The following is a 26,634-nucleotide window of genomic DNA, read 5'->3' as shown; positions in this document are numbered from 1 at the left end:
CTGTTGCGCCAGGTCAGGGCGGCAAAATAGGATCACCGACTTGTGGCAGCACCAGACATCGCGCCAACCAAGGCAAGGTGATGGTTCGTAATGCGGGGTTGCAAACTGACAAAAAGCAATATTGGCTTGGGACAATCACTCGCTTGGAAGGTTATTGTACCGGCAATGTAACTGTAAGCAGAAAGAAAACAATTGACTCTATTATGCATCCCAATTCATCATCAATAGGCCGGCGCTAAGATTCTAAAGGTCAAACGTCAACACCGAGCGATCAGTGGACAGTTTGTGCAAAGCAACTTCTATTAGGAAGTCTCGGCAGTACAGTAAGTATTCTATGATTCCCAATATTTCCAACGTTCCAATCATTACTCTTCTTCGTATTCCTGGAGTGAAGTCCCCAAACCCAAGACAAAAAATAAAAGGGCCGCCGTCGCCTTTGTGAGGGTATAAGCGACGACAAGTGCCCACCAAAGCCCAAACATAATTCCAGATCCCTAATAAGTGATGCCCTTCTATAATTACAATGCCTAGATGCTCATGCATATTGCCCATAAGGCTCTCCCAAAATAAGCCATGATTGAATTTCATGGTAAAAAGCATTCTTTCGCCCGAGCCAAGGAAAATAAACCGATTAAAAGGTAGTATAAAAGTACACAGCATGACTGTGGGCTGAGACCTGCACAGTCATGGGAGAAATATACCGCAAGACACTTCCGCTTGAGCCAGCCCAAGACAGTAAATGATGTTGGCGTTGGAGGCCAATTATGCGGCCCAAGAAGCGGAGCTGATGTGACGATGGTAGGTACGAGGTGCGGTTGAAGTTGCTCATCCATGTTGTCGTTTGTCTCCGCAATGCCCTCGCTTCCCATGTCTCTTGTCTGATAGCTGCCTGTAGTGGTAGAGAGCCGGTAGAAACGAGGCAACTGATTCGAGTATTGCAGTGAGGCAGTGGAGCGGTACGTCGTGGGGCTATTGAGGCAGATGACCACAACTTGCAGAGGCCAGCTCAAGAGATCCAAGGGTAGATGCATATCAGACCCCCGCCTGGAGCAGGGGAGGTAAATGAGACGGCTGATGTGCATACTCATGTCATGAGATATGTTCGAATAAGCCTTGCGTAAAAATCGTGCAGTGGCTCAGTTATTTCAGTGTATGAACAGATGCAAGCCTCTGAGGCTGAGGCTGCCGCTGTTGACATGGCAATAAGTCCCAAGAGAAAATAGACAAGTGGGAGTTTTGGTTTCTGAAGAATCGATGCTTTACCCTCGGTTAGGCAAAGGTGGGAGCGGTCGGCTGGGAGGAGGTCCAGGGCATGGAGGGAGATGAGAAGGTCGTTGAGCAGGCATTGTGAATATGAATTGAAGCCTTGTAAGCTGTCAAATCTGTCTTCAGTTTTGTTGCAAGTTGTGGTTTGCTGGTGATGTGTCGAGCAAGCCAAGGTTGGGTGTAAGTAGTGATGTAGTTGCAGGTTGCAAGCTAAAGATGGCAGAAAGATTGCAGAGCAGAAGTAACAAATCTGGCAAAAGAGTTTGGAGTGAATCTGATTCTTTTCTGTGTGATAGTAGAAGAGTTTATCCAGGTAGGGTACGAAGGAGGGCCCTTTCCTTTATGTATCCAAGGCGAGGCTCAACGCCTCCGGAGGCTCCTCGCCAGACTCGGGATGGAGACAGCAATCTGAACATCGGCCAGGCGCCAGTCCCAGGTGGACAGGGGTAGGGTGTCGCTGACCCAGACGGTGACCCAGACTGACCAGACAAGAACTTGAAGAAGTACTCCGGTACATCAGCCTGGTACTCCCTGGCTAAGTACCCGAATCAGGGCGGTCGGCAGCAACATCATTGAAGCCCAGTGTGCGCGCGGTGGCCTAGTGGCGGTCACGGCCAAGTTAACAGGGCGTGGACAAGCCATTCCCGCCCAAAGCACCACCCCATCAGCCGACCGGAAAGGTCGAGTACTTTCTCGGATGCGGCAAGTACCACCAGCTCGTACAGGAAGTACATGGTCAGCAGGTTTTGCGCAGTGAGCACTTCAATTCCATGTCACAACTTCAGGATGGTGACGCTGTTCAGTCTGCCCAGCCCAGGGGGTGGGTCCGCTAGTGAAATTGAAACAGGCGCTGGAGGTGCCGACCCCTGTAACTCTGGAAGTCAACATGTGTTGCCCCTGTCTGAATGTCCGAGCCGTCTCTTTTGGCGTCTTTGTCTTTTGGGGCGTGTGGCTGGGCCATTATCAGCAAGGGCATTGCTCCAGCCGAATAAAAAACATAAAATATTGAAAGAATAAAGAAAAAAAACCCCCCCCCAAGGACAACAGTGGCTCCTCTGGAGCTGAGATTACACCCGCTGAGTCCAGTGCCATGACGCCTGTCACGGCAGACAAACCCCTGAAGCACGGTACGAGGCCAAGCCTCCCTTTCGTTCAGGTCTTCCGTGGCAGCCATACTGCCGCCTCATCCTTCTTTTCGGTGTCGGGCAAACAAGCAAGAACAACTTCAGAATTGCTGGGTTTGGTGTGGCAGCCTTGAGTTGTAGCCCTATTGTATTGGTGATCGGAGAAATTGGTTGTGCAGTGTTGCACTCGCAAATTTGCCCCTGGCTGGTTTCCGAGGTTCTAAATTCGTGAAGTTTGTCCGCCGTCCCATCTCCGTTTGTGTCTCGTAGTTTGCAAACTAGTATAATAATAGATGTCTGTCAGCTTTTCTCAACCGCGTCAGTATTTGGAGCGGTATACATGGACCTGCCTCTCATCAACAGCTCCATAGGTGAACAGCATGAATGAATTTGGGCTGCCAGCTTTTTCCTCCCTTCATGCAACTCCCATTGACCGCTTGATTCGTAAAATTGTATCCACTGTAATCATTGATAGCCACTCACTTGCCCACCGCCTCCAGGTGGATGTCAACCTCCCCCCACTGTTTGGAAGCTTCGTGGAAGCATCCCAAACAGCCCTGCGTAATTTCACCCTTTTTGGATTACATGATGGTGCGGCGGGCCAGAGCACACGATGCAGTACTCCGTGCCATGCTGGCTGTTCCATTCATGCCCGCATGTGGACTGATGAGCCTCAATTTCGGGTCGATGACGAGACCTGCCACTTTATCGTGAAGGCCTGATACCCCCCGGCAAGAACAAGGCACAGGGGATAAGCGAATCGGGCAGGCTGCCAAATAACGACATATAGCACTCCGTCCGATATGGAAAATTAAATATCAAAGATGGAAGAGAAAAACAGGGTCGATGAAGGAACACGAGTGGGGTCGTCGTCGTTCCACGTCCAGTGCTGCCCATGACTCCGTAATACGGTCTAGTTCTTAGTGCTGTACTGAATAGCGAGGGAGGATGGTTGGAGTTGTAACTGGGCGAAACGTGTCACGCGAAAACAAGAGAATGAATGGAGCGATGGTATCTTGTTTGGGAAACAGCAGGCGGCGCGCCTTCCCAGCAAAGCCAGATCCGTGCAATCGCCCAAACCTGGAGACGAACGTCAAGCTAACTTTCATATTTCAACGTCTTTCAGCAATAGCTGCGAAACATTTTGCAATTATGGTTATGACAAACGGACAGCCTCGCAATACGCCCGCCGCCTCCTTCCCACAAGCGTTTTCCAGAGAGCCACCTCAGCCTTGGTAACACGCTGTGTGAACTCTAGTCTAAAATCTGGACAGGGGTCAAGACATCAACTCGTGCCTCAACAGGAAAAAGCCATCAGAAGGCAGGTCAGCTGGCTATTCTTACATGCTATCCCCGGTTCTGACCTTGGTGCCTTGGCCAACAAATGACCCAAGTTCTATTTTCAAGGACTTAAGAGACTGGTTCAACCAGCAGGTTTAGGCTTTATCCAGCACGAATTTGTGACGCCGCGCACCATGCAGGATAGATAGCTGTGCCAGTCAGTGTGGCTGCTTGTCGCTTTCTGGCGGCGAACCGCCGAATTCCTCCAGTGTAAGTAGTTGTCTCGCTTTTCAGATTATTGTGGTTATATTATATCTATTTGATGATAACACAAGTGTGGCGAACAGCAAAAAAGCTTTATTGCACAGCTGCCCATTTATAATGGACCTATACAAGTATTAAAAGCAGGGCTTGGTACACTGCGCAAAATGGCTTCGGTGCCACAAAAAGCAATTCCCTACCAACTGGCCCAGTGACTTCTGGCCGCCTGTTGCGCTGAAATACGAAGTTCTTCAGGTTTTGCTCTGTGGCCAATTTCCTGCGGTTGTTGCTGCGCGTAATGTCAACGAATTCGTTTTAGCGTCCTCCACTTCCCTTGCATGGGTGTTGGGCAACCGGTCCTCTCCAAAAAAGGAGGATGTCGTTTCCCAAATTCTACCCGCCAAGGTACCGTTCACCGTCATTCCACCTGTTCAAAGACGACTGTTCGGTCTATCATGTGATGGATAAGGTGGCCACGGAAATACCAAATACCAGATGAACATTATCGTTGTATCGATCATTCTAGCTGACCGCTGGTCGACCTAGCTTTCGCCACAAAACGCAGTCATGAATATCGTTCATCTGCATAATATGACCAAAAAAAGAGCGGCATTTTGATTTCCGAGGATCTGGAGGAATTGATCAGAGTTGTATTGGCACACACCAATAAGTCTTCGGAGCTCAATTCGAAGGTACATACAGACATTATCTGTGTATCATGCCTAACCCTGCCATGCCTTTCCAGCCAAACCCTGACCATATGATGTTTGCCAACAGACATGGTCAGTCATCCTGCAGCCTTACCATCTTACCACAGATTTAGGTTGCACTGGATCGGGCTGCTTCGTGCCTTGGGTGGTTCGAAATCAAACACCGAAATCCAATCACCATGCTTGAACCACCCATAGGCCTTCCAAACACGGCTGCGGTTATGACTCACTTGTCAGAAAATCCTGTTTGCTGAGCTGGCATGCTGAAGCGAGGTTCACACCACCGACACTTGGTAAGAGTCTTCCTTGTTATCATCCGCATGTGAATTGCAGCGGGACTGTCACCCGGACGGGCGGTGTTGGTCTTTTTTTTTTTTCCACCTTATGTCTGGTTGCGGCGTGAGCATCAAAATTCCGGAGATGAGCAATGGAGTCTTTCGGTGGGTCATAGAGAGCCACAATGAAATCATAAGGGTCTTTGCCCAACCGGGGTTCAACAGACTAGACAGAGCAGAGACTTCATGACCACGGGAACAATCCTCCTTTTTTTTTCAGTTTCCAGAGGAGAGTTGCGGGAAGTCACCTGCTTTGGCCCACCATTGGCATTTCAACAGGAAATTGCCGGATGCTCATCGGACTTTTGCCGAAAGCCGAGTATTTACAATGCTCCTGTGCAACGACACAAAGGAAAACAAATAGCCCTTTTGGGTCCTCCAAACCTATTTCAAAGACTGGCATTTACATGAATGAAGACTCTGTTTCGCATTAGATACGATAGCAAGTGAGCCAAGTTGTTCTGAGCTTTGATGGAGAAATGAGAGCATTAGCAACAAGAGCCGTTGAGTCCAAATGCCCCTGCACAAGCAAGGGACAGGCACTTTCATCTACTCCTTACAAGTTCTAGAGTCAGGCACAGCACAAGTGTAAGTGTGTGACACTAGCTGCTTGCGTCATGTTCACATGGTTTATCAGAGCACTTGGGTTTTGACCAACAAACAACTTTGCTGCTTGACTTGGTGGCCAGTCCTGTAGGTTGTCTGTTCACCTCCAACTCCTGTCTACAACTCTTTTGCTGCGGGTGACACGTCACAGGGGGTAATGCTCAGCAATGTTCAAGAGACGCCGTACCACTCTGCAACAGATGAGTTCCCCATACACTGACATCCCCCTTGGCAATCACTAAACTTTCTGGGGAATCATTGGATAGCCGATTGAGCCGACTCAAATGGTCAATTACACCGCCGTTTCATCACTACGCAGATCTGCAGGCGACCGACAATTTGCCACTGGTGAGTCGGATTGGTGGGTTGGCCCCTAAATTACTTCTCACAATCGCTTTCTTCCTTTCTCCCGCCGCAGTAAATCTGTGGAAATCAGAAGCCCTTGACAACATATTTACCAACAGTACACCTTACTGAAGTAATTTGCTATGTCTTTGTCGATGCTTGCGCCACGAATTTTAGTGCGTATCCGGGCTGGGAGAGGCACGTCTGCCTTCTCTGGCACCGTATTGTGTCATAAATGTGTCAATTTTGTCACGAATCTGCCGATGAATGGTAAACGCGGTCGGTGCCCTGGTCAGCACCTTGGAAGGTATGAAATGGGAAATTCAGTGGCTGATGCTCTTTGCCCAAGCGTGCATGAGCTCGTGCATTGCCAATTAAAAAAAAGAAGTTTGGCAAATTTTAGTGCCGTAATTCTCAGAGGTCATGTAAGTGCAATATTTGCTTTGCATGACAGTCTGCTTTCCTTACCAAGTACCCCTAACCCTGACCATATTAACATGCGTTCTAATAATGTTTCCATATCGCCGTCAGGGAAAGCCTAGATGCAGGCCCTGGTAATCCCAGCAGGTTGGCAATCACGCATTCAAAATTAGCATTTCGATATTTTATTGATTCCGTACTCCGCTATTTGCCGACAGGAACAAGGAAAGTTCCACCACTGTGTTTTCAGGCGAGCAAAGCTAAAGCTGAGCAAAAAGCATCTGGCTTCCGATTTCGGAAAATTGGTTGAACCCCCCCCCCCCCTTTCCTTTGTTATTGTTTTTTTTTTTTTTTTAAACAAACAATTTAGAGGAATGGGCTCGACGCCAGTTCGAAAACCGCGGCAGATCATAGCGCGACCAGCGCAATCAGGTATTCTTGCGGAGGGATTGCAGGCGATAGCATCAAACGCCTTGACCGGCTTTGGAATATGACACAGCAGCGAAAGTATGCTGCTTTGTCGTTTGTTGAGTAGTAGTGCACAATGTGTCAAGGAACTCACTTTGTGACAAGGCGGCTCATCCTCATGCCACAAAACACTATCCCACGCTGTGGACTCGAAGCCTTGTCTGTCGCTTTGGATATTGCGTCCCTGCTTCAGAGCACGGACCAGGAACTGGGATCTGGACCCCAAATTATCTCCAACATTCTTATGCTTGTCTCTGAGCCAGACAGCTGGGACGGGTGTGCCTGGCACCTCCTGAGTTAGAGGGGACGTCTTATGCTGCGGACGAAGCGCGAGTTTGATTCGAAATCTCCAGCAGCAGACTGATCGGTGTCTTAATTGGCGCCAGACACGGTCAACTTTTAGGCGCAAGAGTGGTACATGCAAATGCGTCTCAGCGTCTTGCGATGGTGCTATTGGTTTCCCCAGGCTGACTATTTCCAAATCCTCCTCACACTCGCCTTGATTATGAACGACAGGTTGCATCAATGGAGCCCGCCGCGGGCATATCATCAATAATTTGCGCCAACAGTCGTCGTGTGCCTTGCAGTATGTAGTACGAATTCTGGGGCAAGCTGAGCGTTTCCCGATCCCCTGGACGTGAGTCAGTTCAGGGACGGGGCCCGTGTTATTGGGTCAACGTTTTGCTTGGGCTTGCATTGGGGCACCACAAATGGCCCAGGATTGCCGTCCAACTAGCGCAGTAACGGTCAAGAGGTGTCAAACTTGACCAACATCCACGGCCCTGGCCTTTTGTCTGGAATCTCGGTTTCGAAGTCAAGAGCCTTGCATTGCGTATCGGGCAAGGCCCGGCGACGACTCTTGGGGAGGGACCTCTCGGCGGCATGTTCTCGAAGCCGCTGGGTATGATCCAAGGTCGACCTGTAGTGCTTGGGCATTGACCTTCAATTGAAGATGCTCAGACTTGAATAGTCATTTATCGAACGAGAGCATGTGGAAGAGCCATTTAACGCTAATAAGAATCGCATGCCAGGCCAAAAGCGGCCAAAGTCGTCGATGATGGGCTCAGAATTGACTGTGGTTGTCGTTAGCCGACACATCTCCATGTGGTACCGTCTGGCTTGGTTGGCCGCAGCGTTCCACGCCGTGGATGGCTTGATTCTGAGGCTTCTCAGCCTTGAACGTCAGGGCTAAAGGAGTCCTGCAGCCTTGTATTGGGCAGAATTCAGCAAGATGCAGCATCCCGATCATGTCGGGCGGAGATGGCTGGGTGGACGACACATTTCTGGACAACCCCTAATTAGTGACGCACTGACCATCGGCCTTGCCGAACAAGTCCAAAAGACGACTTCACGATATGCAGCTCCAAAGCTCTGTTTGTCTGTTGAACCAAGCATTTGGGTCCGTCGGGGAATTCAAAAGGGTGTGCATTTCTACCAAAACGCCGCCAGGCTTGGCAGCTTGTCTTGTGAAGACAAACCCACAAAGCAAATGCCCGCTGCCTCTTGAGATGGTACACAAGCTCTTGTTTGAAGCTATTGCCTTTGGAGCGGGTCAATAGTCTTGTCAAACCGGTGAGCCACCGATACACACCTTGGCCTTGCGGACAATAAAGCGATAGGCTTCCGGAGTAGATTGCCGGCGCTATTGAGCATTTGTCCCGACAGGATTTTCGACGTTGTTGCTTTGTATTCCCGACCATGCTGTTCGATGTCTTGGGTCAAACACCCACTTTCCGAGCGTGGCACAGGAGGATCCATGCATTTGTTAAAGATAGTTGAGCATACTCGGTACGTATCAGAAACCTTAATGTTCTTTGCCTGTGCCATTTGCCAAGCCAATTTCTCACATAGGACTGTTGAGTTTTCCCAGTTTTGCTGGCCTGAGAATCAGTGCATGGCGTGCAGGATCGTGGCATCAACAAAACAATCTGAAAACCACCAGCCACATCAATTCAACGGAAAAGCACAGAGTTTCAAGCCTCTGAGACTCCTGAACTTCGAGGCCCCACTGATGTCGAGAGCGCAAGCCACAGCTTAACCTGGCCACGTGGGAAACAAGGGGTTGTCACCAATCAGTCAAGCCCCGTTTGCCCTGGTCGATCGATCCCAAAAAAATTCGGGGCAGATGCAACCGAGTTGGATGCAAGTGGCTGTTCGACCAAGCCGACTGACAAGAAGAGTTGGTGGCTTTGTTCACCGGGCTGAGCAACAATTTGACATGGGACCCAGTGCTGGCGGGAAAGCTGGCAATTGGGGGGCTTTTTCGGGATGGGGAATCGTTCGATATTGTCTTGACGGCTTGTTTTTTGGGCTGGCTGGGCCGCGATGCATCTATTGCCGAAAACTCAGGGTAACGGCAAGTACTCAGCGCCCAGCGTATACCTAGGTGCGTATGTGTCTTGCTTTCGTGGAAGAGGGTCTGGTCGGCCGTCACTCCCGTGTTTGGCTCAACTAGGCAGCTATTTAATTTTGGTTGGAAATCTGTCAGACGATGATGGTATTAGGGAGGTGAGTGTGGTGCGGTGCGGTGCGGTCTGGTGCAATGCGACGGACAAAACCATTCGCCTTTTGAGACGGCTAGTGATGCAGCAGCATGCATGGAAAGATGGTAAGAATATTGCCAGCTTCCACACGCCCGAGCCGTCATGTCGTCTATCGGGGAGTTTATCCGTTTATCAGCCCATCCGTCGGGGAACCAAATGCCACCAATATGGACCAGACCAGACGCATTTCATATCAGCTGAACCGCATCACACAGGGATGTCAATCAGAACAAAGAGCGAACTGCCGCAGGCGGACTAATCCTTCCAAAGCACCCATTGTTGAGAAGTACGTATGGCTGGTTTCTGAGGCAAGCACTGCACCTTGCCCAACCTGCCACGCCTTTCACTCTGCAAAATTAAAGTCTGCAGTCCTGTAAGGATGTTGTACTCGCATGGCCACTGACTGTTCTTCAGAGCTGCGCCATTCTGAACTTGGGTGCAAGGTGGACGGAGTGTAAATTCGGCAAAATCATCCGATTCTAAACACCATCTTTCTGCTTGGAAATGTACGGTGTTTCACGGAATAAACTCTATTGCTCGAAAAAGCAACAACAATATCAAATAAATTACGCCCTTTGGGGCCCCATCATATACTTTATGGGGCCACTCGTTATTACTACTTCAACCGCCCAGCCTGGTGCAGGTTGAAACCAAACGTGGGCATCGGGTTGGCGTGGCTCGTTTCCTCCAACCACCACACCACAGACAACACCCAAGACGACACACACAAACTACACACCACACCACACCAAACATGTATGCAGCGCATCCCTCATACAGTACAGTTCACCATCTCGCACAAGGATCTCACCTTTACAGCTACTCGAGGATGTCAATACCTCGACTGATAAGCCGCAGAAGCCACGGCGTCTGACGCATCCCCAAAAAAAATCCAGTCCCAAGCCTCGTCAATTGGTACCTAGCTGAAAGTGTGGTGGGTTGGTTGTGGCTTAGATTCTGGCGACGGAGACTTCGGAAACCCATCTTGTAATACGCACGCCATACTGGAATTATCAGAACAATCAGTCCATCTCACAAGGTTACTTGAGCACGTTTCTTCCCCCTCCCCCCCCCCCTTCGGATGGAGGTAAGCCTTGTATCAAACACTCGTAACTGTCAATTGACATGCTCAGCCGCCCTGGTACAACTCGGAAAACAAGAGATACTTTGGCAACAAGTACTTGCCATAGCACCCATTTTTTTCCCAATCTTGGCGGCTTGTCACAACACTACACAACACAACAAATGACACCCACTCACAAGACCTAGTGTCTGGTCGGAAACATCGGCCATTCGACAACATCTGACGGACCTGCAGCCCCAGTGTAGTATCCTACATCGTGCGGGCGGGAATTAAATTGCTTGGGCAACAAGGAATCAACTCAGAGTAAAACATTGCGACTGAATTCGGCGACATCATCACAGAAAGGCACGGGCCGAGTGTTTGCGGGGACGGGAGAATCTGTATTTTTACCATATCCCGCTGCTAACGCCGTTTTTGGTCACATTCTTGTTAGGTTCGAAATGTGATATCATCGGTGAGAAATTAAACTGACATCATGTCAGTTCACTTTCTCTGGGGCTGAGGGTTGTAAATCATCACCCAGGAGTCATGTGGGAGGTTCAATGCTCTGTGATTTGTGCTACACACCCGCACACGTATGTGACGGATAACTTTTGTCTGAAACGCACGGCACACACCACGGCGAGAAGAGGAATTACTGTCGAGCAGGGACTCCGTACTTTTCTGTAACTGACCGAAAATATGACTACTAATAATACAGGCTCAATGATGAGCGACAGCCATGATGGAGCCCATGGGCGGTATGACGGCGAGACTCCAGAAACTAGGAGCGGTAAAAACGCATCATCCCGCTGGATCCTTGCCCAAAGACAATCCACATGACCAATTTGCACTAAATTAATACCTGTCCGAACGTCTGAATTCCGCAACGGAATCGTCTCAACACCTGGAAGCAATTCTTGGCCAGCATAATGTCGCAATCGCGCCAATGATACCACGTCTGGCCCAAACCCCTGGCAGGTCAACCCCCCACCTCTTCATCACCATCACAAACAGTGTTTCTTGTCGGTTCACGATAAATCCAGTCTTTGAGACACTTTGCCCCCCCAGTTCCGGGGGTTTCCAAGAATGGGCATTTGTCCAAATCCGATACTGATGGACCCCGGGCCAGTGTAATCAGACAATGTGGACTTTGAGGGTCGTACCAGACGTCTCTTGTCTTCGCTTTGGGACTTGCATGACGAGGGATCATGGCGATTGTCCGGGAGATTTGTTGGTACTGTACTGTGCAGTATGCGTAATCCCCTGTCAAAGGTGTCATGCGTAATTTGACTCTGGCGGTGCGGGGAAATTCAACCGTTTCGACAAACACGCCAAAACATCTTGTTCAGCTCGTGTCTTGGCATGGGTGAGGGTTCCCACGATCTTTCTGACATTCAAAAGGTAAGACCCTCGGTGAATCGTGTAGTCTGGGGGATCCATGTCATGGATGATCGTGTCAGGCATAACGCTCTGCACGCCCCCCTGTGCTCTGAGGAAGTTATTTTGAGCAAATGCGACGCTGGCTTGCTAACAGATACGAGTTACGCAATTTCAAAAGCTGCAATGCGCTTCCAGAGAGTGTGTTGACTCGAACCTGGCTGGAATGAGAGAAGTCGTGCGGCGTACAAGTCGCGATATTTGTCTGAATCACTTGATGACATTCTCTCAAGGGATATCTTCGCCGACCGGGACTTGTGTCGACGTGATCCAATTCTCCATGTTGGCCTGCCCTTCAGGTTTAGTGGTGCCATGTGCTCGTGGCCGCTGTGTTTTGTTCTGCTTTTTTCTAACGACGAGGCAGAGCACGCGACCGTATATGGCGAATCCTTCGTATGATACGTCCATGGCTAGCTTCTTCTTGTCTTCTGGATCGTCGAAATAATCATCCCCCAAAGCTCCCGGAAGTCGAGCTCGCTTCGAAACCGGCTCATCCGCGTCGGAATCGATTTCAATGGCACCTTCTGCTGCGTCCTCCTCTTCATCATCGGTGTCTTGCTGATTTGTGTTTGAATTTCCATTGCTCCTATGTCTCTTGGGTCGAGATTGCGCACTAGCGAGCGGGATGGCAGATAGTTGCACGGCATCGTCATCGCTATTTTCCTCTCGCAGGATCGGTATCTCGCCATCGTCATCCACATCAACAGCAACCTCGTTAGTTTCGCCGATAAGCTTCGTAGAGTTAGACTGCATCATCTGTGGGCCTTTTTCGTGGAAATGCTTCTTCTTGGTGAGAAGAGAGTGACGAGTTGATGTTTCGGTCAGGAACATGGACACTTCGAAGTCATCTGTCAAAGTAAAGCTTAGCGGGATATCTACCACCAATCTCATATTTTCCACTACCAGCCTACCTTGCACGATGACATCTTTGATGCCCTTCTTTTTGGAACTCTTTTTCTTGCTTCGCTCCTTTTCTTCACGCAGCTTTGGGAGCACAAGTGGTCGAATGCTCTCAATGATGCGAGGCAGAACGGGATCGCGAGGGTTTAGAAGCCAGGACTGCGCGAGTGAGGGGTTATCTAGATATATGCGACATTCTAGAACCGAATATTTTGTGATTCGCAAATAGCGACGTACGGGTGCCATGCTCGATGGGCTTTGTCGGCGATGTAATTGTTCAAGCTGTGATGGGATCAAATGTGAAAGTTCACGATTCCAGGGTCGCCCGTGATAAGCTGGTTACTTGCCCCACGTCATTCTTGTCCCCAGGCTCTCCATGTCAAGGCTGGACCCCAACTTTCTGGCCCTGCAGCTTGAGCTCAACGTCGGTTCGCTCAAAAAAGTTGCGTGGTGATTTCTCAACTCCTCAGATTGCGACAACGCGCCAGGACAAACCACACGTGAGTTTGAACTTTGCACACTGGGCCATGACCTGGCGCCAAAGATGTCCAAGTCATGGAAAGCGACTTTGAAGCTTCCCAAGTCGAGTTTTCCGTACGCATGCGACGCCAATCCATCCTACCAAAAAGGACCAAAGCAGAATCGCTAACATTTCCTGCAGCGCTCGTCCCAATCCGAAGCTCCAACAACGATATCTTCGAGAATGCACCGATGACCTATACCAGTGGCAAACAGCTCACCGTCCCCAAAACGATCCATTTATTCTGCATGATGGCCCTCCATACGCAAATGGGCCACTGCACATTGGCCATGCCATCAACAAGATCCTAAAGGACATGATTATTCGCACGCAGGTGCAAAACGGGAAGCGGGTCACGTACAGACCGAGCTGGGATTGTCATGGCCTTCCAATTGAGATGAAGGCCCTGGGATCCAACACCGCCGGCGGGCTCACTCCCGTAAAGGTGCGAGAAGCGGCGAGGAAGCTGGCGAGCAAGACGATTACCGAACAGATGAAGGGGTTTCAATCCTTTGGTGTCATGGCAGAGTGGGATAATAAGTGGACTACGATGGACCGAGAGTACGAAATAAGGCAATTGAGGGTCTTTCAGAAAATGGTTCGGCATGGACTGATTTATCGGAAACATAAACCTGTGTACTGGTCCATCTCATCGAGAACGGCGTTGGCTGAAGCTGAGCTGGAGTATCGCGATGATCATATCTCTCATGCGGCATACGTTAGGTTTCCGATTCTTTCGGGCGTGAGCGCCATACCGGCCTTGGCTGCCTTCAATGGGTCTCTGTACGCGGCTATTTGGACAACCACGCCGTGGACACTGCCTGCGAATAAGGCTATTGCGGTTCACAATGACATGCTTTACTCGTTGCTGCGAGTGGGTGATTACGGTCTTTTGGTTGCGTCTAGCCGCGTGGATGCCATGCGAGAATTGCTGCCTGAGTTTGACGTGGTGACGGACTCTATTAGGGGTTCGGATTTAGCTGGGTTGCAGTACAGGAACAAGCTGCGTGGGAGTTTGGCAGCCGCACAAACTATTGTCCATGCAGATTTTGTTTCCGCTGATTCTGGTACAGGGCTGGTGCACATGGCGCCGGGACACGGCCAAGATGATTACGAGGTGTGTTCTAAGCTTGGGATCGAGGCGTTTGCGCCAATCACGGATGACGGTTTCTTCACCATAGAGGCGTACCCTGATCAACCTGAGTTGCTCACCAGTGCACCCTCAATCCTGGAAGGCGGCAGCGAGGCCGTCTTGGAGTTGATCAAGGAAGACGTTCTCGTTACGCACGACCTTCAACATAAATACCCATACGACTGGAGAACGAAACAGCCTGTTATCATTAGGGCGACGGCTCAGTGGTTCGCAGATGTCGGACGAATCAAGCAAGGCTCGTTAAAAGCACTCAGCAACGTGCGATTTGTCCCGGAATCCGGTCGATCTCGCCTGGAAAGCTTCGTCAAGGGCAGAAGCGAATGGTGTATTTCTCGCCAACGATCGTGGGGTGTCCCGATTCCTACTCTGTACGATGAAGCTGGGAATGCTGTTATGAACGACGAGACCATCGAGCACATCATCTCCGTGATGCAGCAGCGCACGACGCAAGGGTGGTTCTCTGATGCGCCAGATGATCCCGCTTGGGTGCCGTCGAACCTCGATGGTAAATATCGGAGAGGAACTGACACCATGGATGTCTGGTTCGATAGCGGCACCAGCTGGATGGAAATTGGCCAGCCTGTCGATGTCTACCTTGAAGGCTCAGACCAGCATCGCGGTTGGTTTCAATCAAGTCTACTAACGTACGTTGCGGCGCAAAAGTCAGATGGCGTTCCGGACGCAGATATTCAACCACCATTTAAGACGCTCATCACTCATGGGTTTACTTTGGATGCGCAGGGAAAGAAGATGTCCAAGTCCCTTGGAAATACTATTGTTCCTGACGAGGTTATGAACGGGCGGCTGCTTCCCCCGTTGAAGGGCAAAGGTAAAGGTGGTAGCAAAGAAGCACCTCGGTTCGACGCCCTAGGACCGGATGCCCTGCGATTGTGGGCTGCTAGCTGTGACTTTACTTCGGATATCTTGATTGGGACATCTATTCTACAGACGACTCATAATGCGCTCATCAAGTATCGCACTATTCTGAAGATGATTCTTGGGTCGCTTCACGAATCGAGTCGCACTTCTCCGCTTACCAAACTCGATCAGATCGCCATTATGCAGCTATCTGACACGATGGAGCAAGTCTGGGAAGCTGTCAATAACTACGAATTCCACAAAGCAACGGGCTTGATAAATCGCTGGGTGGCCACTGATTTGTCTGCTTTCTACCTTGAGGGTCTCAAGGACCGCCTTTACTGTGGCGATGGGGGCGGCGCTCTTGAGCACATTTTCGTGGGGTTCTTGCGCATGCTCGCGCCTATTACGCCGATTTTGGTAGAAGAAGTATGGTCTCATCGCCCGGAGTGGATGGTTAAGGATGGGTAAGTTTTGCTGCCTCGAAAATGGACAGACCACATCTAACTATCGTGTAGGAACATGGAACATCCAGCACGACAACTGTACAAGGCTCCGTTGATCGACGCAGCCCGATTGGCGGTTGATCCGAACAAGCTTCGAAGCGACGCGGTAGCTCTGAGCTCGATTCATGGCGCTGTCAAAGCTGGCTTGGAGCAGGCGCGCGAGGCAAAGGCGCTAGGCAGTTCGCTTCAGTGCTCCGTTCTCATCAACACTGAGAATGAAGAGTTGACAAGCCTGCTGGCCGAGTATGTGGACGAGCTTGACGCAATGTTTGTGGTGTCACATGTAGATGTGAACAAGCCGGTAGACACTAATCCAGCATGGCGGTTCACTAAGGAATTCGAGTTTGCTGGGCAGAAAGGCACAGTGCATGTGCTGCCCCCTCGCCAGGAGAAGTGCTCCAGGTGCTGGAGGTATTTGGCCGAGCAAGAAGATGGGCTTTGTAATAGATGCGACGGTGTTGTTGGTCACGCTGCTGCTGCGGCGTAGGGTGGTCAAGGGGTGTTTGTATGACTAGACATAGAGTGTATATCACCACACAACCATGTACATTTAGAAAGTATGTACGAATTTCAGCGATTTGTTTCCTATTTGCTTGTTACTTTCCCAGCAGGACGGCAGGATAGCTGGTTGGGCATACCTCGGTGGCAGATTTTGGAGGGTATTCTCACATGTAATAAGAATCGGTGTCGAGCTAGAAGTGCCGCTTCTGCAGGTCGGTTACGTACTGTCGATGAGTGGGTTACGCCGACTCCTCTACGCATGAGACAGTGGCATTTTTACTGCAGACGCTTGACAGTTGGCGGGAAAGTTTCCAATTTGTGTGACGAGCGGCAGCAGATGCTGGGAGGTCAATTTGGTTTGGCATCGAGTCTGGTCGTTGCCTTGTTTGGCTGGCGTCAGTGGGCCACACCGTTGGGCCGTTGAGGTACGATGACATTGCAAATGGTATGAGGCAGAAAATTTTTGCATTCAGGATGGATATATAGAATTGCAATATCTGCACCTGCCTGTGTGATGCAGGTGCGCTTCGGTGGATTGATAGAATTTATCATCAGATCTTATTGATCTGACGATTTCTCACATGAGCTGGCTGGAACGTTGGCAGTCAGTGGACAAGGAAAGCGCTGGAGACTGCCGTCGGCTCCTTCCCGCGGCACATGCCACTTGACCCCCCTCGTCTGTCCCAGTGCCACTCCATGTCCATTCGTTGGCTGATCCAGTCAAGTCCCTTCAAAGCTTGGCCTGATCTTGACCGGGGAGGTACATTAGTTATCCGCATGCGCATCCACTTTCACCTTTGAGCAACTTGCACATCCAAATCCGCATCCAGCACCAAGGGGCATCGTCATTTAGACCCAGTTCTTTGAATATCTCCCCTCAACAAACCCGCTTGGCTGGTCCTTCGTTCCCTCAACAACAGGCCGTCCTTTTGCATTCCCCGTCCTCGACGCTGACAATGGTGAACCTGGGCATTTGATCACCAGCTGCTTGCTCCAACAACCGTCCGCCTGCAGCATGTGGCAAAAACCAACGTCATGGCGGACCACGATGCAACTAGACCGCCGGGCCACGTCGACTCCAGAAGCGGCCTTTTGACACCAGATGGTCGGGCTAGGAATAGCTACGAGACGGGAGAATCAAGTCGCAGTGGTGGTCGGCGCGAGGGCATCGCAGCGAGTCAGCTGCCCACGTACACTGGCGGCAGCCAGCACCTTGGCGCTGGTCTCGGACAGGCAGAACAGAATGGGCAGGATGGCATTCAAAGAGGGGGAAGTACACGACGAAAAGCGAAATACAAATCCGGGGGAGGATTCTTGGTACACGACTCCATATCGGGCGACAGACGACATGCTAGTCGAGGGTCTGTCCGGGACAGTTTACAGCTGAATGGCAAGGCGTCGCAGTCTCCGCGTACACCGCAATCTTTGCGATCGAATAACAGGCAGTCGCTGAAACCGAATGAAAGTTCTGGACGGAGTTTGCGAGATAAGAGCAGCTTGTCACCTCAAAGTATTGGGAACCGCAGTGACGGGTCTGCTCAAAAGGATGTCCTCAACAAAGATTCTGAAGAGCCTTCGCCGCCGCCTCGGGCTTCTGTAGAAAGTGCTGGTGATGTTGATTCGACACAGATTGTGCAGATGGCACTGAACCTTAGCGAATCTCGACGCATCGCTTCCCGACGAACTGTCTCACGCAATACGCCTCCTCGACTGGGGCCGTTACCGGATGGAAGCTCTGGGAGTAACCTTCGACAACATTTCCAGCAGCAACGAAAATCTTCCTATAACAACAGTCCCATGTTTCAACAGGCTCAGTCTCCGCGGTTATCGTCTGGGAAGTTTGAGTCAAGCTTTGAAGGCAGTGGACATGACACACATTACCGATATCACTTCTCGGCTTCGACTTTGGCCAGGGCGCAAAAAGCCAAGGAACATTTAGAACTTATGGCGCAGTACAGAAGGCTTCTTGAGGTTTTGCCGCCCCTCAAGTCTGCCGCGTCTTTGGCCACAAGTCCTCCAGGATCCCCGATCGGCAATAAGCCATTTAGGTTTGCTCCCGGGGACAATGTTCCCCTAGGGCGGCATTATAATCCGCTACAATACATTCGAAACCGCAAGGTACGGGCCCGTGAGCGAAAAGTCATTGATGGAGAAAGGCAGGGCTTTGCGGACGTGGAGGGCGTCAAACCATGGGTTGACAAGGTGGTTGAACGAGCGACATCATTTGCAACACATCCTGACGAAGACGGATCATTCATGCCTGCGTTCCCTGGAGCAGACGAGGCGACCAACCAAATCTCCCCGGACAGTAGCTCGAGAGCCGCAGCTCGCGTGAGGCGGCCACGGGTAGACTGGTTCATTGAACCGTGTGATATAGTGGCTGATGCATACTGGCTAGAACAGGAGCGTCACAAGGAACTCATTGAGGACCGCAACTGGCGCAAAATATTCCCTACGACTACAAATCTGACACGGCCCATGTCTAACGAATCGGGTGTTTCTCCCTTCGAGGTTATGCCACCTTTCTCAATGCAGGATGACAGCACTATGGACCCGCCAATCTCAGGCATCTCCAAAGTTGACACTGATTTATCTCATAGCAGTGCAAAAGACCGAGCAAAGCAAACGTTACACAATATCAGGGCGTTTCCACATCGCCATGGTGGCCAGGCACACAACATTCACCACGACCTAGTCTGGCATAGAAAGGATTCTACATCGGATATATCTGGCAGCGAAAATGATCACAAGGATTCAAAGAGGCCCTCTCGCCAGGGGAAGAATGGCGGCAGTGCCAGCACCAACATGACCAAGGACCTCTTAGAGAGGCAGATGCTTGAGATGGTTGCCAAAGATGCCCGGGACCGAGAGTTATCGGATGCATTTTCTGATCAGGAACCAATTGGATCCCCCGCTGGAGTGAAGACACCAGAAAATAAGACATTATCACAACCGCCCAGTCGCTTCCACAGCAGAAATGGCTCATTGGTCGACACCAGCGACTCGGATCGAAAGCCTGCCGCGGATAATAAGATGTATCTTGGCTCTCCACCCCGATATGTGCCAGGACGACAGAGCCTTGATGTTGCTGATCGACCTCGGAAGTTTTCCTATGACAGGGACTCCTCGCTGCCAACCTCCCCTGAGCTTAAGCCAGCTCGAGGAAACACCGAACCAGCTATTGCCGCTAATCTTTCTCCAGCGTGGAGTCGATCTGGTTCGCCTACAAGGAACCCCATTTCCAAGATCAAACAGATCATTCGTGACAACAAAACGAATGATCCAGGGACAGAGCAAGACGACAGTCGTCGAGTGTCTGCTCCGGAGCCTAATTCACCCGTAGAAAAAGTGAATGTGCCAGATAGGCGACAATCCAGCCCTGTTAAGACGCCAGTGCCGGAGTCGCTACTCCTCGATCCGTCTAAAACCCATCGTCGGTCTGGAAGCACTCGGCTTCGCGCTGATGAGCAAGGCCCTGGACTTCGTGGCATGTTTAAGGGTCCGCGAATCGACAATGTCATTCGCGGTGGTGTGTCGAAACTCGGCGACATGTTGTGGAAGAGGGACGGATCGAGCGAATCCCCTCCTGACACGGAGACCACAGATGAGTCGGAGAGTGAGAAGACTCGCGGACGATCTAGATCGTCCACAAACGTGTCACGAAAGCCATCCAAGCGGGCCATAGATGGCAATCAGGGTCAGCCGAAGCATTTTCTGGATTCTATGCCTCAGTTCCAGCATGCCCCGGACCTCAATCACACACACAGCGCCAGCAATAGCAAAGTTGACTTGGGCTCGCCGGGTTCAGCGAATCAAAGTCGACAACAATCTCGAACTGATCTGCTCCGTCCTCCCCAGTTCGATCCCCGCAGTGCGTCGTCCTCTGCATCCGCCGGCGGCCGACACGGCAAGAGGGGTGATTCCGATGTATCAGAATCAGAGTCGCGGCACGGCAGTGTTCCTGATGGTGTTAGAGATGCAGACAAGCGGCTGAATTCCATGCTTGGATCATCCCGATTAGAAGACGATGGCCGATCCTTTAAGAGCAGACACTGGTCGATTGCGGACAAGGAAACACCCACCGAGCAAACGCGACTCACTCGGCGTGAAATCGCACGCATGCGTGCCTTGGTTCTCAGCACAGGCGTCAAGGCAATGGAGATTAACCGCCGAGCCCAAGAAGCACACAAACCTTTCCGTGCGGACAGCTTAGCGGTGACTGGCCACGCACCAGGCAAGAGCTGCGCCAATATAAGTTGGTCCGACATTGCAAAATTTTGCCCCGAAACAGCCCAGCAAGACCGCGGGGTCCAATACTACGAACTCTACGCCCTGGCCGGGCAGTCGCTCAGCACGGCCATTCAAGCATCTGGCCGAAGATGGCAAGCATCAGCAGATCATTTCACATACCGAACGAGCCCGCAACTGCAAAACCGCATAGGGGATGTCCGGTCCCGCATCGCTGATGATCTTTCTGAACGCAGCCGCAAGGCAGCTGATTTGGCGGACGAGACGAATCGCGACCTGGCTCTCGGCCAACCACTCAAAGTCAAAGTCGTGGTCGATATTATCGAAAAGATGCTACGCAGAAGACGACGTCGCCTGCGATGGGTCCGACGAGCGCTCTGGTTGACGGTGGAGTGGCTCCTCGTTGGATTCATGTGGTACGTGTGGTTTATGGTGATGATACTCCGAGTCTTTCTGGGTATCGGTAAAGGAATGTGGCGTGGGGTACGATGGCTGCTTTGGCTGTAGCGCTTGATCACAGGAGTTTGAGCAAGCATTGATATGCATTTCTTTTCTTTTTTGTTTTGACCATGAGGTTTAATTTGATACCCTGCTTCATCTATGTTGTAAAGTATTGTTGCATAGCATGCGTGAGCATGGACATGGAAGCGAGCGTCATTGGATAAATATCTACCTTCCTTTATTATAATTCACTGTGATAGGCCCACATGTTGAAATTAGAGTCCATCTAATTGCATTAAATTCCTAGGCCACAAATGAAATATTTGGACAAAGAAACAGCCCAAGCCACTATTTATTACATACACAACGTCTATTCTATTCAATCCTCTTCTTGCCCTCCTCCGCATTAAGATATCTCGCTGTGCTGAGACCCCTCTCGTGACGGGCGACAAATGATCCAATGACAGCATCTTTGCGTGCCTTGCCGTAGTGTTCGGTGTAGCCGTCCACGGCGAAGGGTCGTGGGTTCAAACGCGGCCAGTTGACCTGTTCTCATTAGTGATGATTGCTAGAGGAGAAGGAGGTGGGAATACGTACGTAGAGCATTCCGTGCGTCCAGACAAAGTGAAAACACCACGCCGCAATGGCACTCCAGAAGAGGATGAAGAGTCTCATGGGCAGGACTTTAGCGTCGGGTGCGGTCTTGGTGAATACGCCGATTAGGACGATGAAGAGACTAAAGGCGAGGAGGTAGGGGATGGACTGGATGAGGATGGGTCTTCTGTCGACAAAGATGAGGCTGGTGCCGACGTTGGTGACGCTTGGGTCGTATGCGCCAAGGAATAGATCGAACGAATCTTGACGCGGCCCGTCGCGGAAGTTGTTGAGGAAGTATCTGGTGATGCCGATGCGGCCGTCCTGCAGAGCACCCAGCTTGGTGCGCTTGCCCGTGCGAGTGACGTCTGTTTTCATGGCGCCGGTGCCAGAGTACGCGGTGGAGACTACGTCGGCGTTGTCTGCCCAGATGTTGCGGAAGAGGAACTCAAAGGCTGGGTCTTGGTCACGGAACTGAGTGCCACGGGGTATGAGGCCCAGGTCCTCGAAGATGCGGTTCAGGGTGTACCGAGCAAAGATGCTCTGGACAACGTTGGTTCGGTCCAGACAGTCCATGCAGTTGGTGCGCATTACGCTGGTCTGCAGGCTTCTGGCGTCAATCTTGCCGTCGGTGCTGGCGGGCGTGTCGACTCCACGGAAGTAGGACTGGGCGGTCAGCTCTTCGTGCAGCTTCTCTGTGATGGCGTACGCCTTGTGCATCTTCATCCCCTTTGTCTCTGTGTGGTAGTCAAAGTAGACGTAGTGCAGGCGGTCGAATTCCTGGTTCCTCGACCCGGGCTGGATGGTGGTGAACTTTTCGGCCGTCAGTCGATCAGCTTCCCGACGCTCCTTGGGGGACGACGCAAGCGAGCGGTACATTTGCTCGTATGATTCTTTGACTCTACATTCTCTTCCCTTCGAGTTGACGAGGTTAATGAGGTAGTTGTCGCCGTAGATGCGGATCTGCTCGTCAAAATGTTTCTGCGACGCGGCAAGGGCCGATTCCGTGCTGCGGACTTGGATCTTTGGCGTGTACTTTAGACTGTTAATCTCGGACCAGTAGGTTGGGACACTGCCACGCGTCTGGACGTATGACATGATTTGCATTTCCTGGCCAGGTTCGCTGCCGAGCTTGCCGCTCTGCATGTCACTGCTGCGGGAGTAGCCTCCCAGGCCCAGGCTGCTGTCGTTGAGAATAATGACTTGCTCGGTCTCGTTGTAGTTGGCGGCATGGCCCTCTTCATCGAGGCCTCTGGTGAAGTACCTCGTTCCTCCACGATATCTTGACCGGCGAGATATGATAATCATTGTTAGAGGTGTGCTTTTAAACCTGGTGGGTTTGATCTCGAGCATGCCGAAAATACATGGGAGGATGTATGGATCTACGTGAGGCTGCTTTCCGGGCTGGCTTCTGGAACCTCGATTGCGGAACTCTATCAAGTCGGACTGGAGGTGCTTGTTGAAGAAGAAGCGATCGTCTGTTCGCATCCACAGGGGGAGAGAGGTATCGGCCTGCGACTGGCGTTGAAACGAATTGGTCAAGTCGATTGAGTAGGCAAAGTACATGGGCCCTCGCTGGAGAAAAGTGTTCAAAAGGCGTATGAATGTATCCTCATCTGGATCGTGGATCTGGCGTTCGCGCATAGGGAGGATCTCGGCGGCGACAACCTTGAACACCATCTGGCCCTTCAACCGGCCCACGGGTTGGGCTTTGTTGATAATGATGACATATTTGTCTGTGTGATACTTTGGTCAGTGGAAAGCAGCTCTAATTGTAATTGAGCAGAGGAGACAGAAGCGTGGCGGGATATCATACCAAGTCTCAACTGGATGATGCCGAGAATACCGGCGATGCTGGACACTCGGTTTGCACGTTTAGCGGCTCGTGGGTCGACGTCGCTCAAGCGAATATCGCCCGTGGGACGGTCAATGACCAGTGCAGGAGCAGACGGTTCTGACGGCGAGGTGAATGTATAGGCGTCGTTGGTGACCCAAAAGTTGATGTCCCGGAAGGGGAACTTTGGCGTCGGAATGGGCATGGCAAGCTTGGGCGTGTAGCTCTGTCGCCACAGGAGACGGTCAGGGAACGGATAGGACAGACGTTAAACAGTTGGGAGCAGCCAGGCTTGACGGCACAAAGAACGTCGCCGGCCGTGAAAGATTATTGCGCCGGTGGCGGTGGTGTGTTAAGGAACGTGGCCAACTTTGGAAGTTGAGGGTCAAGTTGATGTCAACACGTCGCGAAGACGAAGCTACCAGACACATGTGCTGGTTGCTGGTAAATGTGCATGTGGCACCAGACCAGTTGGGGAACTATCGCATTGTTTCATTTCGAGGGGCTCAGGCACCAAAGAACCTTGACACCAGACACTCCCTTAGAAGGGACATCGACTGACATGGGCCGAGCATCGGACAAAACAGGGGATGGCATGTTGGTTCAGTGGCTGCCACATGCCTGTGGCTCGGGAATTTAGAGCGGACATGGGAACTGGAGACTGGCCAACGGGTCACTTGGTTCCTCATTAAATTGCACCAGTTCCAAGACAAGATTGAGCTTGGCGGGACTGGAATAAACTGGAGCAATGTTCACAGCGAGGGCAATAACAAGAACTGAGGACACTTGCGGCATCAAATGTTGCCCGTATAACTCACAGGATATTATAATTACACGAAAATGCAGTAGACGCTCCGTGCTGGGTGTCGAATTAGCATACAAGTTAGTGTTGAGGCTTTCTGTCTACTCAAGTACCTCGGCGGGTAAGCACAGGCCTAGCAAGGAGCACATGGGCCAGCGAGGGGCAGTCTATGGTGGCACCAGACGGGATAGAGCCTCCAGCTACGTATGCATGGCATGGCTGAGTTTTGACGTCTCTGCGGTTGATCCTTGTGCTCTGTTTTCTTCCGTTTCTTAAGAACTTAGGAGCTTTCGCCCAGTATGAACCCGTTCACATGCCACAATCTGTGAGGATGGCGTTTACAGCTCGCCTCCCAGCCACTGTGTTGTCGGCTGCCAAAGCGATGACATAATCCATCCGGACCTTTATGTCATCGCAAAGCTACAGGGTAACTTGTTGAGTGCACCAAATAAACCGGGTCTGCTTCCGGCACCCGCCGTCCACTGCGGATGCCTGGCTGCACCATTTTGGTCAACTGCACTCAGTGCTGCCAAAAAATGCCCCAGCTGACCACAGTCGTGGCCAGTCACCGTCTTCGCCTTGAAGACATTGACTGCCAAGTTGTGGACATTGGAGCAGTTGCCGCCTCCCGCCTCTCGGCCTGGAGCCTGACGTGTGCCTCATACGTACACATACAACCAGACAACCAGATCAGACCGGACTAGACAATTTGCCAGCCAACCCAGTCACTTCAACCAAACCAGACTAGACCAGACCGCAATCCACCTGCTCCGTACCACCAGTCCACCACCACCATCATCATCCCATCCACCACCACTCACCACTCTTCATTTCGACAACCTTGGCCGCGGCTTTGCTTTTTCCCGTCCTGCAATCATCCGTGCCGGTCCTCTGCTGCTTCGACCCTGCGCGTATTCCGATCCCGCCACTGCTTTCCTTCGGTTCGAACGTTGGGACACATCACATCACATCACATCACCTACTCAACACTATCTGTCTGTTGCTGAAGCGTCGAATCTTCGCAACATCCTTCAGTGCCGCCACCTCGTCTCTACCAACATCGCCAACCCTTCCAAGTCACCACAACCATGGCATCTCGAGGCCCTGCCGGTGGCGCCCGCGGTATGAACAACCGCTTCGCCCAGTTCAAGCTTGTTCTTCTTGGTACGAAGCCGGCGCTGCCGCCTCACCCTCAGGCCCCCTGCCTGCAACCCATTGAAAGGTCGCCCGTGCTAACATCACGACTTCAGGTGAATCCGCCGTCGGAAAGGTGAATACCGATGCGAAACATGCTATGTAGCTTTGATGCTGGTGGTCGCTAACATGTATTCTATAGAGCTCAATAGTCTTGCGATTTGTCAAGGTATGTGCCGAGCCTCTCTCCTGCTCGCAACATGTTGCTAGAAATTTGCCCACATTTCCAGTCCACATGGCTTACCAAATCTCCAGGATCAATTCGACTCCTTCAGAGAATCTACCATCGGCGCCGCTTTCCTGACACAGACCATCTCTCTCGATGAGAACACCACAGTCAAGTTCGAAATCTGGGATACCGCCGGCCAAGAGCGCTACAAGTCCCTGGCTCCCATGTACTATCGCAATGCAAACTGCGCCGTTGTCGTCTACGATATTACACAATCCGTACGTCTATTTACCTTGTTGCGAATTATCTGGTTGTTTTTTTTTGGCGACCTTGTATTTCGCACAACTTTTTGGGGCGCTAGAACACTAACAGTTTTGTCCTACAGTCGTCACTGGACAAGGCCAAAGCCTGGGTCAAGGAACTTCAACGTCAGGCCAACGATAACATCATTATTGCCCTCGCCGGAAACAAACTCGACTTGGTGACCGAACAACCCGATAAGCGTGCCATCCCCACCGCCGATGCCGAAGCCTACGCCCGAGAGGCCGGTCTCTTGTTTTTCGAAACGTCGGCCAAGACTGCCGAAAATGTTCGCGAGTTGTTCACTGCCATTGCCAAGAAGCTCCCTCTAGACCAGGTTGGACCTCGACATGCTCGCCCTGGCCAGCGACCCGGCGTCAGTCTAGCTCCCGAAAACGCAAACACCAACGTTAGCGGGCCATGCAGTTGTTAGTTGTGTTGGTTGTGTTTTGGAATTTCTCATTTGCCGGCTTGGCGCGGCTAGACGGGGGGTTCACATATTTCTTGGTAGGCAACGCCATCAAATGCATTCTTATTAGGTCAAGTCAGATCAGATCTCTATTGGCATGGAGAGGTTAGACCGACACTGGTGGTTTGAGTTCAGTTTTGGTCTTGCGGCTGGCAAGCTTCAGAACGTTGTATGTTTCTCTCTCTTGGAGTCTTGGGTTTTTGGAGGGTTGTTTTCGGAGACACTTTCACGTTTTGGTTGTACTTTTTGCCGCCTCCTCATCCTCCTAATAATATACAATACA

General features: G+C 51.3%; 8 protein-coding genes across 8 annotated transcripts; 4 read left to right on the top strand and 4 right to left on the bottom strand.

Moving 5' to 3' along the window:
• Positions 1 to 584: 584 nt before the first annotated feature.
• VFPPC_17815 (hypothetical protein) lies at positions 585 to 1,088 on the bottom strand (the record flags this gene model as incomplete). Its single annotated transcript, XM_022429496.1, has 1 exon — positions 585 to 1,088. One exon carries the CDS (start codon positions 1,086 to 1,088, stop codon positions 585 to 587), a length of 504 nt encoding a protein of 167 aa, XP_022285450.1.
• A 5,520-nt stretch (positions 1,089 to 6,608) lies between these two features.
• VFPPC_08464 (hypothetical protein) lies at positions 6,609 to 7,339 on the bottom strand (the record flags this gene model as incomplete). The annotated part of the gene is made up of 2 exons (XM_022428613.1): positions 6,609 to 6,633; positions 6,729 to 7,339. 2 exons carry the CDS (start codon positions 7,337 to 7,339, stop codon positions 6,609 to 6,611), a joined length of 636 nt encoding a protein of 211 aa, XP_022284411.1.
• Positions 7,340 to 9,409: 2,070 nt separating this feature from the next.
• On the top strand, positions 9,410 to 9,736 carry VFPPC_17816 (hypothetical protein; the record flags this gene model as incomplete). The annotated part of the gene is made up of 1 exon (XM_022429497.1): positions 9,410 to 9,736. The coding sequence occupies one exon, from the start codon at positions 9,410 to 9,412 to the stop codon at positions 9,734 to 9,736; it is 327 nt and encodes a 108-aa protein (XP_022285449.1).
• A 2,354-nt stretch (positions 9,737 to 12,090) lies between these two features.
• VFPPC_08462 (hypothetical protein) lies at positions 12,091 to 13,008 on the bottom strand (the record flags this gene model as incomplete). The annotated part of the gene is made up of 2 exons (XM_018287171.1): positions 12,091 to 12,710; positions 12,774 to 13,008. The coding sequence occupies 2 exons, from the start codon at positions 13,006 to 13,008 to the stop codon at positions 12,091 to 12,093; spliced, it is 855 nt and encodes a 284-aa protein (XP_018144079.1).
• Positions 13,009 to 13,306: 298 nt separating this feature from the next.
• Positions 13,307 to 16,286, top strand: VFPPC_08461 (isoleucyl-tRNA synthetase; the record flags this gene model as incomplete). Its single annotated transcript, XM_018287170.1, has 3 exons — positions 13,307 to 13,356; positions 13,424 to 15,760; positions 15,812 to 16,286. The coding sequence occupies 3 exons, from the start codon at positions 13,307 to 13,309 to the stop codon at positions 16,284 to 16,286; spliced, it is 2,862 nt and encodes a 953-aa protein (XP_018144078.1).
• Positions 16,287 to 17,335: 1,049 nt separating this feature from the next.
• On the top strand, positions 17,336 to 21,055 carry VFPPC_14416 (hypothetical protein; the record flags this gene model as incomplete). Its single annotated transcript, XM_018292185.1, has 1 exon — positions 17,336 to 21,055. One exon carries the CDS (start codon positions 17,336 to 17,338, stop codon positions 21,053 to 21,055), a length of 3,720 nt encoding a protein of 1,239 aa, XP_018144077.1.
• A 309-nt stretch (positions 21,056 to 21,364) lies between these two features.
• VFPPC_08460 (phosphoinositide phosphatase) lies at positions 21,365 to 23,622 on the bottom strand (the record flags this gene model as incomplete). Its single annotated transcript, XM_018287169.1, has 3 exons — positions 21,365 to 21,535; positions 21,587 to 23,319; positions 23,400 to 23,622. The coding sequence occupies 3 exons, from the start codon at positions 23,620 to 23,622 to the stop codon at positions 21,365 to 21,367; spliced, it is 2,127 nt and encodes a 708-aa protein (XP_018144076.1).
• A 1,685-nt stretch (positions 23,623 to 25,307) lies between these two features.
• VFPPC_08459 (rab5-like protein ypt5 protein) lies at positions 25,308 to 26,315 on the top strand (the record flags this gene model as incomplete). Its single annotated transcript, XM_022428612.1, has 5 exons — positions 25,308 to 25,383; positions 25,470 to 25,489; positions 25,556 to 25,582; positions 25,669 to 25,860; positions 25,968 to 26,315. The coding sequence occupies 5 exons, from the start codon at positions 25,308 to 25,310 to the stop codon at positions 26,313 to 26,315; spliced, it is 663 nt and encodes a 220-aa protein (XP_022284410.1).
• Between the last annotated feature and the right edge of the window lie 319 nt (positions 26,316 to 26,634).

Source organism: Pochonia chlamydosporia, chromosome 4, assembly GCF_001653235.2.
Source record: "Pochonia chlamydosporia 170 chromosome 4, whole genome shotgun sequence".
Taxonomy (NCBI): domain Eukaryota; kingdom Fungi; phylum Ascomycota; class Sordariomycetes; order Hypocreales; family Clavicipitaceae; genus Pochonia; species Pochonia chlamydosporia.
The sequence above is the reverse complement of the archived record's forward strand: the minus strand, read 5'-3'. Positions and strand labels throughout refer to the sequence as shown.